The sequence below is a fragment of the Perna viridis genome, chromosome 1 (genome assembly GCF_037379345.1).
Source record: "Perna viridis isolate PV_CMFRI_1.1 ecotype Kerala chromosome 1, ASM3737934v1, whole genome shotgun sequence".
NCBI classification, from domain to species: Eukaryota; Metazoa; Mollusca; class Bivalvia; order Mytilida; family Mytilidae; genus Perna; species Perna viridis.
The window spans coordinates 36282448-36297612 of record NC_142445.1 but is presented as its reverse complement, the minus strand read 5'-3'; the positions used below and the strand labels follow the sequence as shown (position 1 = coordinate 36297612).

The 15165-nt window shown below is 30.9% G+C and overlaps 1 protein-coding gene across 1 annotated transcript; it reads left to right on the top strand.

Annotated features, from left to right (window-relative positions):
- Positions 1 to 41: 41 nt before the first annotated feature.
- LOC148628570 (dolichyl pyrophosphate Man9GlcNAc2 alpha-1,3-glucosyltransferase-like) lies at positions 42 to 11388 on the top strand. Its single transcript, XM_088590486.1, has 14 exons — positions 42 to 255; positions 2686 to 2770; positions 3126 to 3215; positions 3510 to 3598; positions 3998 to 4077; positions 4388 to 4452; positions 5704 to 5886; positions 6405 to 6540; positions 7483 to 7568; positions 8027 to 8111; positions 8830 to 8900; positions 9883 to 9951; positions 10400 to 10535; positions 11177 to 11388. Exons 1-14 carry the CDS (start codon positions 162 to 164, stop codon positions 11381 to 11383), a joined length of 1476 nt encoding a protein of 491 aa, XP_088446612.1. The 5' UTR covers positions 42 to 161; the 3' UTR covers positions 11384 to 11388.
- The last annotated feature ends 3777 nt before the right edge of the window (positions 11389 to 15165 follow it).

The following is a 15165-nucleotide window of genomic DNA, read 5'->3' as shown; positions in this document are numbered from 1 at the left end:
TTAAATGGAGATAATGAAGCTGTCAATTTTTATCAAATTCACCCTTACGCTTAATATAGATTAATGAATATACTCGGTTTAAGATCAGGATTGACATCGAAGAGTTTGTTTTTCGTGTCAATTTCCGATTCTTGTGGCAGGTGCCCGTAAAACTGTCTAAAATGAAGAATGAAACCAATTTTTTGGTGTTATGCATTTTACAATCATTCATTGCAATTGCAATAAGAATGTGTATTTCATTAAATAGTTATTCAGGTATGTTGTGGAACAGCATAGTCCGAATTTCCTCTGACCCTGCAACGTTCCTCTTTTTTATTTGGATTTTGATATATCGAGTTGGGGTCAGAACCATGTGCCATACAAAAAGTTGGAGATTCAGCGGTACAGTGGAGTACGCCCTTCAAGTTCTACCGCTTCTAACAACTTTCAAATTGAATTTGAAATTGTGCATGTCGCAGTCACACCTGCCTAGTTTGATTCCAGAATCATTTTTCTGTATGCTGATACCATATTTGCTAAAAAATTTTCATTTTTTATTGAAGTTATTATTATTTTCCCAGAGATACCCTGTTTTGTTGACATTTTGAATCGTAATATGTGTGAATTGGCACGAGATGGAAGTAGGTTAGCGCTTGTTACTTTATTTCGGAACGGAGTAGACAAGACTTTTTAAATTGGAATTTAAAAAGTACTTGTCCACTACCATTTCATTCTAAAAGTAACTTTTGTGCTTACTCTTGCCTTGTAAGTATTAGGGTCCGGGTGTTAAAAGAATAGGCCTGCAGCAGCGCTGAGCTTGTTGTAAAAGGTGACTAAATAGGGCGCTCTGCCCACAGAGCAACTGGGATGTGTGCCCCAGGTGGTGGAATGGGGTACCCCTAGTGTGTTACATGCTGGGGTTGTCAAGCTATTGTACGGAAAACCAGACCGCAAACCATAGTGGTGCACCGTGTTGGGAAAGATGCCACGTTCCTTGCATATTAAAGAACCCTACTGTGGTATTCTCATGGAGTAGGAACCATAGGGCTCCGCCGCAGGAGGCTAAATTGCCCAACCCTACCCACCTCTCCCTATTTCCAGTGGCAATCAAAATTTCTCGACCCCATTGTCCTTGTATCCCATTCCTTTTTCATTTCATCATCATTTCATGTTCATTTTATCATCAATTTCATGTTCATCGTCTGAATATAGCTGAAATATTGCTGCTCGAACGTTTAACCCGAACAAACAAACAAAGTATTAGGATTCAAAATGTTAAGAGCAATCCAAAGTAGTATTGTTATTATGTGGGTAAGAAACTATTATCATAGCTCCTTCTCAATCAGTCCTGAGTGGTGGTTTGCAAAATTTGTCATAAATGTTTAGTTTGACTATTGATTAGTGTGTACAACCCATAAAAATATAATGGTTAATTGGTTGCTCTCTCAGTTAAAGGATCCTTGAATTAAAAAAAAATGCCCTTTATTTGTTTTTATCAGTGACAGAAATATTTTAAATATATGTAAATGCTTTATCTTGTTAAACAGTGTTCAGCATTCAGAAGCCATTTGGATTGCATGGGAAGTTTATCACCTTTTTCGTTAAATTTAAGTAATTGCTGCTCGTCCACACATTCGTGGATTGGGGAGCCTCTTCAGGCTAATCATCCACACATACAATTTGTGTCACTAACATATGGAATTGTGACAGAAACACCTACTAGTTACAGAAATATTGTCTAACTTATCCACAAATGTACGACTATTAATGGCTTAGTGAATTGTGATCACACTTAATAAAATGGACAGTTTTCTATTCGTGTTATATACTATTTGGGCTGCATGTTTGATAGTGGGATAGCCCCTGTGCTTGAAAATTGACATGTTTTATGTTAGTCAGACACAGAACAAGTCACAGAAGTTATGATGACTTGTGCCAAAGTTGATGCATCATCTTTACCAGATGTTTAAAAAAATGTAGTAAAATCTTGGACAAAACTGTAAATATCCCAAGTGTTAAAAAGTACTTCAGTGCTAATGCATATGATGTTCTTAAAATTTTTGTTTCTACAAAGGACTGTGTGAATGGATATGCTTCATTTGTAAAGAGACATGATCAAGACTCACTAGCTTGTGATTGCTGTCTGGAATGACAGCATTATGGTTAAAAAAGACAGAATCATGTACCAAAACAATCTTTCTGCATGTACAAACCTTTGGCTGAGATTTTCATCTGGGTGGGTTGTTGTCTGTTTGACATATATACCATACCTATTCTCGTTATATTTATTTAAATTAGTCTTTCAAATTTTTTAAATGTGCATATTTTGTCTTAACTCTGAATGATTTTTAATTGACATATGTTACATCAGATACGATTTAATAACTTTTATTGTATTTGTATCATTTTGTGTATATGTATATTTGTATAAATGAATTTTTCACAATTTCCACATTTAATACTAAAGTAAATGAAGCATTTCCATCAAGATTCTGTGTGTTATTGACACAAACTGGTTGTGTGGATGATTAGCATGTAGAGGCTCTCCATCCTCCATTTTTTTTTTTTTGTAAAAATAGTGAAAAAGGTAAAATTAGTAAGGGAACACAATAGGAAATTACAGCAGTAGGGGAAAAAAAACTATGATTTGCTTAATAACTATTCTTTTTCATGCAAATATTATAATGAATTCCATGTGAATTACAGGAGCTAGCAAGAAACCTATGTTTGGTGATTACGAAGCTCAAAGACATTGGATGGAGATAACATATAATTTGCCAGTTCATGAATGGTATATACATTATATGTGTACAAGTATTTTAACTATATTAAAATATTGTAAAGCTTTAGTACTTAAGGGATGGACCCAGAATTTCCGTCTTACAATTTAATTTAAATTTGTGAAAAATCCAGATTTCATGAAATAGCATTAATTTAACTACATTTTTATGTAGATGACAGTTTTAACGGTAATTTAAGATATTATGTCCATATAAGGTACCATTTAATGTACACATTCACATTTGTGTGGGTATCTAAAATTGGAAATACTTTTGTTTAGTCCAGGGTCAGCTTTTATTACTTACATGTTTAAAAAAAAACAGCAAACTTAGTTGTGAGTGTTAATGTAATTGCCTCAATTTCAGGTATGTAAACACAACATCAAATGATCTTATGTACTGGGGACTAGACTATCCGCCACTGACAGCATATCACAGCTGGGTCTGTGGGTTCATGTAAGTTTTCACATATATATTTACATGTATTGCTTTAATCTATTTTGTTAGTTTGATAAAAAAAAAAAAAAAGAAAAAAAAAGATTTCAGTTCACTCTAAAGACATGTGAAATGAAATTTGATAATTTCATTTTTTACATTATACATGGTCAGCAATAATGAAACACAGATGTTAAGTTATATAAATGTCTTTATCTAAAAATTGTTCAGTATAGGGTCTTTATTTTGTAATTTATTTATAATATATTTTTAAGTTGAAATAACATTAGTTAATTTTCCAATATTATGACCTAGAGCACACAAGATTAATCCAAAGTGGGTTGAACTGAAGTCTTCAAGAGGATTTGAAAGCTACAATCATAAACTGTTCATGCGATATACAGGTATGTTTAAATCTTACTGTAAGTACAAGTGACTTATTCGATATACAGTGTCTGAATATAGCTGAAATATTGCTGCTCGGACGTTAAACCCCAACAATCAATCAATCAATCAATTGATGTACAAGTTACCTTATTTGCTTCATGAAAGAATAACGAAATCTTTATTTTAATACTTAGTATTTTATTTCTGGTGACAAGAAGCACAAACTGTTTTGATAATGACCCTGGATTGTTAAAAATTCTTTTTAATTCAACTGTTTAGAAATTCAAAAGAAAAAAGAAAATTCTATCTATTCTTAGATTTATGGTTTGTAATATTGACTGTAATTAAAAACTAACCCTGGACATTTGAGGAAATACAAAAAGTTTATTCTTAGTAACATTTTTATTATTTTTCAGTGCTGGTTATAGATCTGTTATTATTTTTTCCTGTGGTATTCTTACTCTTCAAACAGATAGAAACAGAAGAAAGACTATTGGTAAAAAAACTTAAAACATTAATTTTCTTCTTAAGATAAAACTGGAAATACTGGCAGTGACTATGATTAGCACACAGCTCAACCTGGTTTAAAAAAGAATTTCAATTCAGATTCTTCCTCAACTCACATACATTATAAATTGTTAAATGTCATTATCTTATTTTCCCAAGAACATATAGATTGTTTTTGAATAAGATTATTCATTTTAGCCTAGTAAATGAACAAAAATATGAATCTAAACCTACATTACATTTATTGTTGCTTTAAATTCTATTTTCTGGAGGAGAATATCTTGACTTTGTAATTTCAGAGTAGAGGGGTTTTGATGACACTTCTGTATCCTGGCTTGATACTGATTGACCATGGACATTTCCAGTATCCTTTTGATGAAATATTCCCTACATTTTGTATTTTATATAAGTTTATAAAAAAGTTGCAGTAGTATAATGGTTTCATGCTATTGGTGTCAATGTCATCACCTGGCATCCATAAACAATTTGATTTCTAGACAATAACTTGAGTAAAGTGTATGGATCTTTATGAAATTATACCACAAGATGCCATACCATATATGAAAGGCTGAAGTTGATTCTGGGGGTTTTGACCACAGATGAGGTAATTGTAATTGTTAATTAGTCGTAATTGATTAAATTTTTTAAGTAATCTTACAATCATTAATCATCCAAAATCTGATTTCATGTTATATAATTTAATCAATTACTTAGCCAAATACATGTACCCGGTAATCCTGATTACGTTTTGATTACATTCTGAATATAGTAGAACTAGGTATTAGTAATGTATTAAAATATTAGATTCCAAATGGTTCATTTCACTTTTCAAATCTAATAAGTAATTTCCTTTAAAAATATCACAAAATCTGAATAAATTGTAAACAAATAAATTATATGTAGATACAATATTAGAGAACTGCCAAAAGCCCCATACAAAATTTGGCAAAGTTTTTTTCCATTCTGGGTTGATACTGCCTGGAAGGGATAATACCAAGTAACATATTTTTTAAGCTTACTTTTACAAAATTGCTGTAATTTCATTGTATTATTGTTAAATATATACATTATGAACTCTGAGACATTTAATTCACTAGTTCACTGTTTAATTTTATCTTAGCTCTTAAACATTCAATAACAGATTCAGAATATGAATTCTGCACATTTTTGTATGCCTAGTTTGTACATTCATTTATTGCATTAATTTTTAGTTGGTAAAATTCAACTGCTAATTAAACATAAAATTGCCTTGAGGGAAAATGACAGACATTGTTGTATAGGGCTAAATTAATCGTTTAATAAAAATAGTTTGGTTGACATTTTCTGACTTGCATAATTATACAATTATATGTGGAAGTAAATGTAATTATGAAGTTATGAAAATACTTATTTAACAATGGGATAAATTTTATTTAGGCCTAAACATATTTCTTCACATTGTACATGTAAATGAAAAAAAAAAATCCTGTTTTGATTTTTTGGTTTCACGTTAAAAGTTCAACAAAATAATTTGTGTCATCTGACATGATTTTTTGGTCCAAAGTTGTGTCACCTGCCCACAGTATCACATTTACTTGCTTGCTTAATAAATGTAAATTCCATAACTGTTCCATAGATATAACTGTGTCAGCTTAGGTTTTTTGTTGTTTGGTGTCCTTTTCTTAAGTAAAGGTCAAGAATTGCTGGGATCCATAGCATTCTGTCTAGCTCTGAACTACAAACAAATGGAACTGTATCATGCCATGCCTTTCTTCTGTTATCTACTGGGACTTTGTGTACATAGCAAGATTCAAAATGGGTAAATGTGTAAACATATTTCTTCAAAATCATAGTTCAACCAACAAAAAAATAAAATATGATTACAAGTTATCTTGGACAAAGAAACCTGTCTAATTAAACCCTAAAAATACCCAAAACTTGTCAAAACCAGACACTTTTGAAAGACCCACTATATTAGTTTTATAGTGTTCTGAACCATTGTAAACCAAACACCTGTCCAAATCCAACCAATTGTAAAATCCAAAAGGGGTTCAGTAAGACCGGTTTCCCTGTATTTGCAAATTTGACAGCAATCACATGTGTTAACAGTGAATAAACTATTGTATTTGTTTCATGTAAAAACAAATTTTCTGTTATTTGTAAAAGTTGCATTGATATTAAGATAAATCATTCATTTAAAATAACAGAAATGTACAATGTAAGAATAAATGTTTGCATCATCAGAAAATAGTGGTAAAATATTTTTAACAAGTTACCTTGATTTCAAATTACACATTAGCAAAGGTATATTTTAATATGTATTTTTGTTAATATTAGATTTTTCAGGCTTGTGAAGATTGGTTTTACTGTAGTTCTTACTTTTCTGATATGTTGGCTTCCATTCTTATCTACAGTAGAATCAGCACTACAGGTGTTAAATCGTCTATTTCCTTTTGCTAGGGGTTTATATGAGGTAAGTTTTAATAGAAAGTTCTGTAATTGTTGTTGGTAAATAAAATATTTCATAGCACAAGTTATCATACTTTTACATTTTTTAAATGAGCCTACCTTCATCCTTTTTCTTTTTTGTATTTATAATTTTAAATTGTTTTGTTATAGAGCCAAAATGAGCTAAACAAGACTACTTAAAAAAATTATTAATATTTCAACTATTGTGAAATTTTTATTCTTATTATTGCATTGAACAAAATCACAATCACCCAGAATATGTAGTTAGACCTAGCATATATTTCTTTCATTCTTTTGACCTAATATGTGGTTTCATGGTGGCATGTTTGCTTAGAGTTAAAGAAGTTGTTCTTTCAATCCCCAACCTAGACTTCAAAATTGTAAGTCATTGCTCTCCTCCATGCATGTGGCACATAGCAGATGAGGTGACAACTGGTTGACATGAAGTCAGAATAATGTGTCCAAGTGGGCTTGCATTCCTATCTGCAGGCTGTTGCTTCTGTGAGCTAGCATGTAAGAGTATGACATTATTTTATTAACCTTGTCCTATTGACAAATTCATGGAAATTCTACATTCCCACATTGAAATCTAGTTGTTCCTTTACGACCTTAGTAAAAACATGTTGAAAGATATATAAGATTTGGTTTTCCTCCAGGCAAGTATAAATTAAATTTGACCTATCAGAATTGTAGTTTCTCTTGTCCCAGGCAATAGGACAACCTTTTAACGTCATACCCTGCACAATAAAAATCAAACCTAGTTTGTCAGACTAGTACAAAGTAGGGTCTTTTGGATTGATAAAATATTTTCATTCTGAAATGCATGAAAAGTCTGCCATATGATGTAAAATCACATTCAATTAATCAATCAATCAATTGAATGAAAATGTCAGATCAAAGATCTTAGTACAGGTTTAAACTTTTTTTTTTATTTATTTTATTGCAGGATAAAGTATCAAACATTTGGTGTGCCTTGTCAGTTGTAATCAAGTTGAAGAAAATTTTTACAGTAGATAAAATCATTTTATTATGGTAAGTTTATGTGGTATTAGTATGCACTGTATCAATTGAATATTGTTTATACAATGTTAAGGTATTTCAGATACTATCATGTAACATTTTGACAAAAATTACTTGATTTCATACTCAAACATTTAAAAATACTCCTTAGAGAAAATTTTGAAAAAAAAAAAAAATTATAGGTCACTTGATATTTGTTGAGAATGATTTACACAGTGAGAGCTAAACAGTGTGAATCTTGAGTGGTTCCAGTAAATATAGGGGTTACTGGCTAATATTTACTTGTTTTTGACCAAATTTTGCATGAAATTAACAAAACATTTTCAACAATGGGGAGGCCGACCCCATGGAACAATTCCCCTTTTAAATTACAGTACATCAATGAAAATGTCAAATCTTACTTATTATGGTCATCATGTTGTGGTTGTGAGTTTTTGTGTATGTTTTTGGTTGTTTTTTTTTTTTTATAGTTTAGCAAGCACACTTCTTATGCTACTACCATCTGCAATAGATTTATTGATTAGACCTAGTGTTGAAAGATTTAAGTTAGCATTGGTAAGTATTAGCATTCAGTTCTACAATTAACATTCACATTGAAGTTCTGTTTTATGGGTAATTTTTTTCATGTTTGAATTTTTCACTTTACTTGTTATGTGATCAAAAGAGCAAAAAAATTTGCTACCTAAGAGCACTTATTTCAAAAATTTTCACAGAAATTTATAACCGCTTAAGTACTTTAGATATAATAAAATCAGGCAAATGTGTATAAGGTGTGGCACATGAAAAAATGCAGAGATTTTATTGCAGTATCTATGTATTTATATCTCAGAACCTCCAGACATAACCATCAGTGTGTTTTTAAAGTTTGCCTTTTTAATATATTAATAGGTCAAATTTAGTTGAAATGCATTATGGAAAAATGGCAAGAAAATTTTCTGGCACTTTTTTCCTATATAAGCAGTCAAAAAATATCTATGTCATAGATGCTTCAGGATACATTTAAATAGCTTTTCGATTGTTTTCTAGATGTATTGAATGTATTTTAGGCATAAAAAAAACTAATTAAGAAAATGACGTGCCACCCTTTACCTGATTCTTACACAGAATGGTAATTAATACATTTGCACGACTCTTTTATACATTATAGAATAGTGTCATAAGAACAAAGAAATTAACATTGAATGACCTTATTTCTACAGGACCTGACAAATATTAAGCTGTATCATTTTAATAATTTTTTTTTTACAGGTATATAACATTCTCTCTTTTTCAGATCAATTCATCATTAGTATTTTTCCTATTTTCATTCCAAGTACATGAGAAAAGCATTTTAATTCCTGCTATGTGAGTTGAGTATTTATATTGCATGTACATTTTTTACCACCTAAATCCTATATGGTAATGATGATTTTTTTGTATTTTCTTTTACATCATTTATTTTTCATCTTCCTAATCATGATATTGATTTGAAGTTGATATGATAAGGATGCATTTTGTCTTGCTGCGATTTTTGTTTTCTTCTATGTATGAAATGGCTTGTTCTTCTTAAAGACATCTGAAAGAAAAATTGGTTGAGTCTTGTTTCTGTTTTATTAGTAAAAACCACATTCAAAGATCCTATATTCTGTAAGTGTCTTTTACCTTATACATAATGATATTATTACTCTTACAAAATTGCATAAAATTTACACTCGTTTTCAGAAATCTCACATAAATTTAGTAGAGTTTACATAATAATGATTTTAAACACTTATTCTGCCTAAAGGCTTCTTCCATTTAAATTTACATGGATTTACATGGGGAGGGGAGGAGGGACACAACTTGTAAAGACCCCACTCTACCAATATAGAAAAAAAAAACATCGCTAACATATTATTGATTCTTTAGATAACCCCCACCACCAGAGAAAACTAAAATATAAACAAATTATCATTCTGTTGAAAAACGTACATGTAGTACTAAATTTTTGGAAATCGGAGCATCAATATCTCCCAACCCCAGGTGTATTGAATTTTAGAGATGAAACTTCACCCCTACCAACATAATTCAGTTTATCAAACATACCCCTACCAATATATAAAAAAATGTTTTACCCCCCACCAAGAGAAAAATAAAAAAATCGGCATTACCCCTTCCCATGTAGATTTAAATGGAACAGCCCTAATTTGGTTATGGTCAAATATGCACACAAAAAAAACAGTACCTATTAATCACTTAAACTTGTTATTTGTTCAAAACCATATAATTAATATCTGGGATTCTGTCTATATGACAGTCTTTACAAGTAAAACCATTTTTTCAATAATCATGTACCACTTTTTTCTAGAGTTGTTTGTTTACAAATGAACACAGATCCATTTTGGTGTATTTGGTTTGGGATAGTGTCTACCTTCAGGTAATCATCATAGTAATGAAAATAGATGCAAGACCAGGTTTATATATCTAAGTTCTATATAAAGCACTGTAATCTTTATAATTTGGTGAGGCAGAACTGCTCTTTTGAAAAATTACAATTCAACCATCTTTTTTTTTATAAAAAAAACCTCTTGATAAATTATAATTTCATCTGACATTTTCAAGGCTCAATTCTGAAAACAATATTACGATTTAGCTTAAAAAAGTGGTTGAAATTAGTTGTAGTACATTAGTATTGTGATTGGCATATAAATTGTTTACCACTGTCAATTTGTCCACACATCATTTTCTGTGTCCAACAAAGGGAATTCCCTTTATATTTTCATCATTTTTTGGTGTTAGAAACACAGTAAGTTTTGTTTTGATAAGAACATTTACCTGACATCTCTCTTTAATCATTCTCTTGCTATAGTTTTACTTATTTTCAGCATGCTTCCATTATTGATGAAGGATGGATTAACCATAGCATTTATTGGAACAACCTGTTTGTATTTATTAGTAGCATTGTCCCTTTATGATGTTTTTACATACAAGGGATGGAAAAATTTCATGCAGAAATTTTCAGTAAGTTCTCAGTTCCAAGATTTGAGCCAATTTTCTCCCTTTGAGAATTGAAAAACATTTTATTATTAAGGGTACAATATATTGGTCAAATTTTAACTTTAATTCAAGATGCATTGAAATTCCTTAGTTATTTCAGTTCTACTCTCCATGTTTATTTCTATGTTTATAAACGTAAAGTGCAAAACATTTCATACACCTCATAAAATATTTTCTTTTTTATCAGATAGAATTTTTTGAACTACACTGTGTATTTTTATAACCCTATAAACAAAGTTGGTGGGGTATATGTGGATTTCACTCTCTGCCCATCTATCCATTGGTACATTGGTCTGTCCACATATCTATTAAGCACAACTCCTTCTTAACTGCTTGAGATATAGGATGGTTGGGCATCACATGTAGATACCCACAATTTTTCAAGTTACATATGTAGAACAGGGAAAATATACAGTATTTGAAAATGAATGTAGTTTTTAATTCTTTATTATTTGTTCACAATTAATTAAGAACTTTTTGCCAACTAACGAAATCATTTTTTGTACAAATCTGCATAAATGTGACTTTTATAGCATACATGTACCTTCATTATATCTTTTTTTCTTTATCTCTTAAAGAATGATGTACAATTATTTATTTTTCAGTTCTTACTGTCTATACTTGGAATGGTTGCTCTAACAGCAGGAAGTTTGTCTTTCAAACCGCCTAAACATTTACCAGACTTGTTCCCTGTTCTAGTCTCTGTTTACTCCTGTTTACACTTTGTACTGTTTTTGATTTATTTTTATTATAGACAATTTACATTAAATGTAAATATTGATACTGTGCCATTGAAAAAGAAGATATCATGATTTTTGCACAATTATTGATTTTGTTGATAAATGAATGTAAGTTAAGAATATATTTAATGTGTATTACTGAGAGTTACTATGTAATCAACAATTTGTTTTTATAAGAAAGTTTAAAATCATCTACATGTAAATAACAGTCCAAGGAATTCAGTATACCCCTACTTCAATTGAAAAAGAGCTTAATATCTTAATTCAGAAAATGTGTGTCCATTTATAATTGCAAATATTCGGCATCAAAATCCTTAGACAAATTCAAATGAAATGAGCTTAGACTAACAAAAACAACAAGAAAACAGAACAATATCACAAAAAGTTTGATAACTCTGATTCCACGCAATAAAAACATCAACAACAACAAAAATATAATTACAATGTATGGACCACATGCATTGGGAGGGGTAGATGCCCCCTGCTTCATTTTAGTTTGCATTTCCGTAGACTTCAGAAAATTCATTAGTTCCATTTTTAATCTTTTTAAAAGAAAAATATAGTGCTTGATTGTTAAAAAGTGAATTATAAACATTTAAAAACAAGAGACCCCTAGGAGCCTGAATCTCTCATCTGGTTCAATTTTTGCCTTTGAAGGGGAGTTGTAGGACAATTTTGACTCAAAAGAATTCTTAGGTAGGACATATCATAAGGATCATTTCATCGATTCTGTCTATCATAGTTTTCAAGATATTGCCTTAGAACAGTAAAAAAAATTTTTAAAAACATATTTTTTGCCTTTCAAGTGAAATAACACTAACCAAGAGATGTCCAACATCTTTGATCCAATGCAGACTTTTGTAGACCTTATCATGAGTATCATGAAAAGAAAAGAAACATATTTTACATTATATATCAGACCCAAAGAAATGAACATAGGAAGAGTTGTTTTTAGGACCTAACAAATGAATTTGAACAGTTTCATTGATTATCTTGAGATATGACCAATAATCCCCTGCCTGGTTTTTAGGCAGAACCATATTTGAACATTTGTCTAGCCATGTCAAGGTCGCAGTAGTTTTCCCTTCGGTTCAAGCCATTGTAGAAATAGAGTTCGGATGTAAAAATCGTTTTTTATTTGATAAGAGTATTTGATGGTGTTCATTTATTACATTTATCATTTGTCAAGTGATTGCTTAGTAGTAAATAGTAATATATTCGATTTTATTTGAAAAAAATGAGTTGAAGTGAGGCATCCCCAAATCTGGGATTACCCTTTCCGTGGTTATATACTAGTAGTGTTGCATATTTGAAAGTGGGAGCAAGGCCCTGTCGACGTTTTCAGCTTTTCAGTTCATTTTTTACTCTTTCAACAATTACAGTAAAACTGCAACTTTTACAAACAAAGCATGATTGTCCGTCAAAATGATCACCATTTACAAAGGATGCGAAGTAATGTTACAATGATATTATTGATCAACTGTTTGTCAAAAATTGCGAAAGGCAACAGTTCGCCTTATCCATTTCATCATAGAAGTAAACAAATTCGATTAAGATTCCTACACCTTCCCTTAATTTTGCAAGCAATTAAAGATTAACAATCTATTTCTCTTTGAGGAATAACATTTTTAAGATGTATCTAAAATCATTTTTGTTTTAATTTTGATAAATTGTATAAAATGACCGAACTATACCTTCATTGATGGTGAAGAAGGTGGTCAAGAATTTTTTTTAATCGTGAACAATTTACTTGATCTAATGTACAAACGATGTACATGTATTAGCTCTTGTTTAATATAGTTTAATATTTTATACAACAGCAGCAATTGAATCAAGCGCAGGTAAAAACATAAATTACATGACAACATATTATTATACATACTGACATTTTTTTAACAGTTCACATAATTATTTCCCCCAAACGAAGTAGTACTTGTATGGGGCTTACAAAATCGCGTCTTAAACAATGTTACTCCAGCAATGTTAGAGGTTGTCTGGCAAACTATTTTCTGACTTAGTGCCATCCTTGTGGAATGGAGGAACGGAATTCCAACCTCTTACGTTGCAGGAGTAAAGCAATGTTAGCTATATACACATTAAGAAATTAAGTATTTCCTTTAACGAGTGACTACTTCATCGATACAAAGCCTTTTTGGAAGCAAAACTCAGAAAGTGAAAAAAAAGTTCAACCCTCTTCCTCGTGGAGATTGGTAAAAGTCGGAATTTTTCTCATTCCACCGAATGAACGAGGCAGAAAATGGAAATTAATTGCTACCTTTTTTTAATGGCCTACACAAGTTCGAACTCGGTCACTAGTTCATATTTTGGATAAGGTTTTAAATTTTGAATTATAAAAAATACCAATCATACGTATTGCAAATTTTGATGTACTGTAGACATATATATAGGAAGATCTAATTCAAAATTTTAATGGTACACAAAAAGTTCTCAAAACCAAAACTATCGAATTGGGAAGCAAAGCGATGTTATATCTGAAATCGTGGTTTATTGCTATGTGGTCTGAAATATGCATAGCAAGCCCATTAATTTAATGTATAATGTAAAATTTAATAATAAAAAAATTAGTAGTTATATTTGACCCTACAACTTACATATTAGAGGAAATTCTGATACATGTACTTTACTCAACAGGAAACCTTGGTTGCTGTCTGTGTGTGTCACATATTTTGCCTGCAGCATGGGGTTGTTTCACATCTTCATTTAAGTTTATATATATTTTCTGCAGTTAAAAGAAATCTCCTTTTTAATATTTATTGGGTATTTTGATAATTATTGATATGGTATATAATGTATTTTGAGATTTTAACTATATCCCCTATATATCTCAATTTGAAAGACCCCCCCCCCATTCAAAAGCTAATAGATATATTAAACTATTATGTATTTGTAACCAAAATTTAAAAATGGATAACTAATTCCTTATGTAACTGACAAGAAGTACTGCTTAATGGTCCCCATCATTTAAATTAGCAGTAGACTCGTTTGTCCCTAAAGGACTGTTTTGGGACCTATTTTATTTTTATTTTTCATTAATGATTACAGTGTACCTGAACTTGTTGACCACAATGTTAGACATTTTTTCTGATGACCGTTAGCTGTACGGAACAGTCAATAATAAAAATGACCCAGATTCACTTAAAAAAGACCTGTCAAATTCACAGAAGTGGGATGACGACTGGAAAATGAAGTTCAATCCAGAAAAATGTTCTGTCAACACCTAATTAAAAAATCACAAACCATTACCGTTTAATTATTCACTACATAATGTGTTAGAGAGCAAATATTTAGGCGTAACTATCCGTCATTACATTGATTAGGGACCCCGTATTAATGATATAATAACTATAAGGCTAATAAACCGCTAGGATATGAAAAACTGCACTTAAAAAAGTTCAGATCTCACTTTCACATCACTAGTTTGTCCAGTTGTTGAATACGCTTCACCAGTTTATGACCCATAAAAAAATTCACAAATAGATCAGGTTGAACAAAACACAGAAATGCAGCTCGAGGATATGTCCTAAATGATTACAAAGAAAGAACAAACCCTTACAAGTAAAAGAACAAAAGCATGTGATTATAATTGTACAAAATTAGTTGGGGTTAGTAGAAGTACCAAAAGACAAGTTAACAAAGTATGCGATTGGAAGAAGAAGAAGATATCTCATAAGGTTATGCTCCATTATGGGCTTTGGTATTTATTGTGAATTGTTCCCATCTTTTGGATGCGGGGCATAATAATAATGTCATATGAGGTAGCTCATATGCTATATAAGGTGACGTACGGGGAACGGTGCTCCAACACAGGGCGAATTGACCAGGAAGATAATTTC

Coding starts and splice junctions, on each gene's coding strand:
- LOC148628570 (XM_088590486.1), top strand. CDS start 162: ATGAAGAATGAAACCAATTTTTTGGTGTTATGCATTTTACAATCATTC. Junction 3,216..3,509: donor AGCTGGGTCTGTGGGTTCAT/GTAAGTTTTCAC, acceptor ATTATGACCTAG/AGCACACAAGATTAATCCAA. Junction 8,901..9,882: donor AGCATTTTAATTCCTGCTAT/GTGAGTTGAGTA, acceptor ACTTTTTTCTAG/AGTTGTTTGTTTACAAATGA.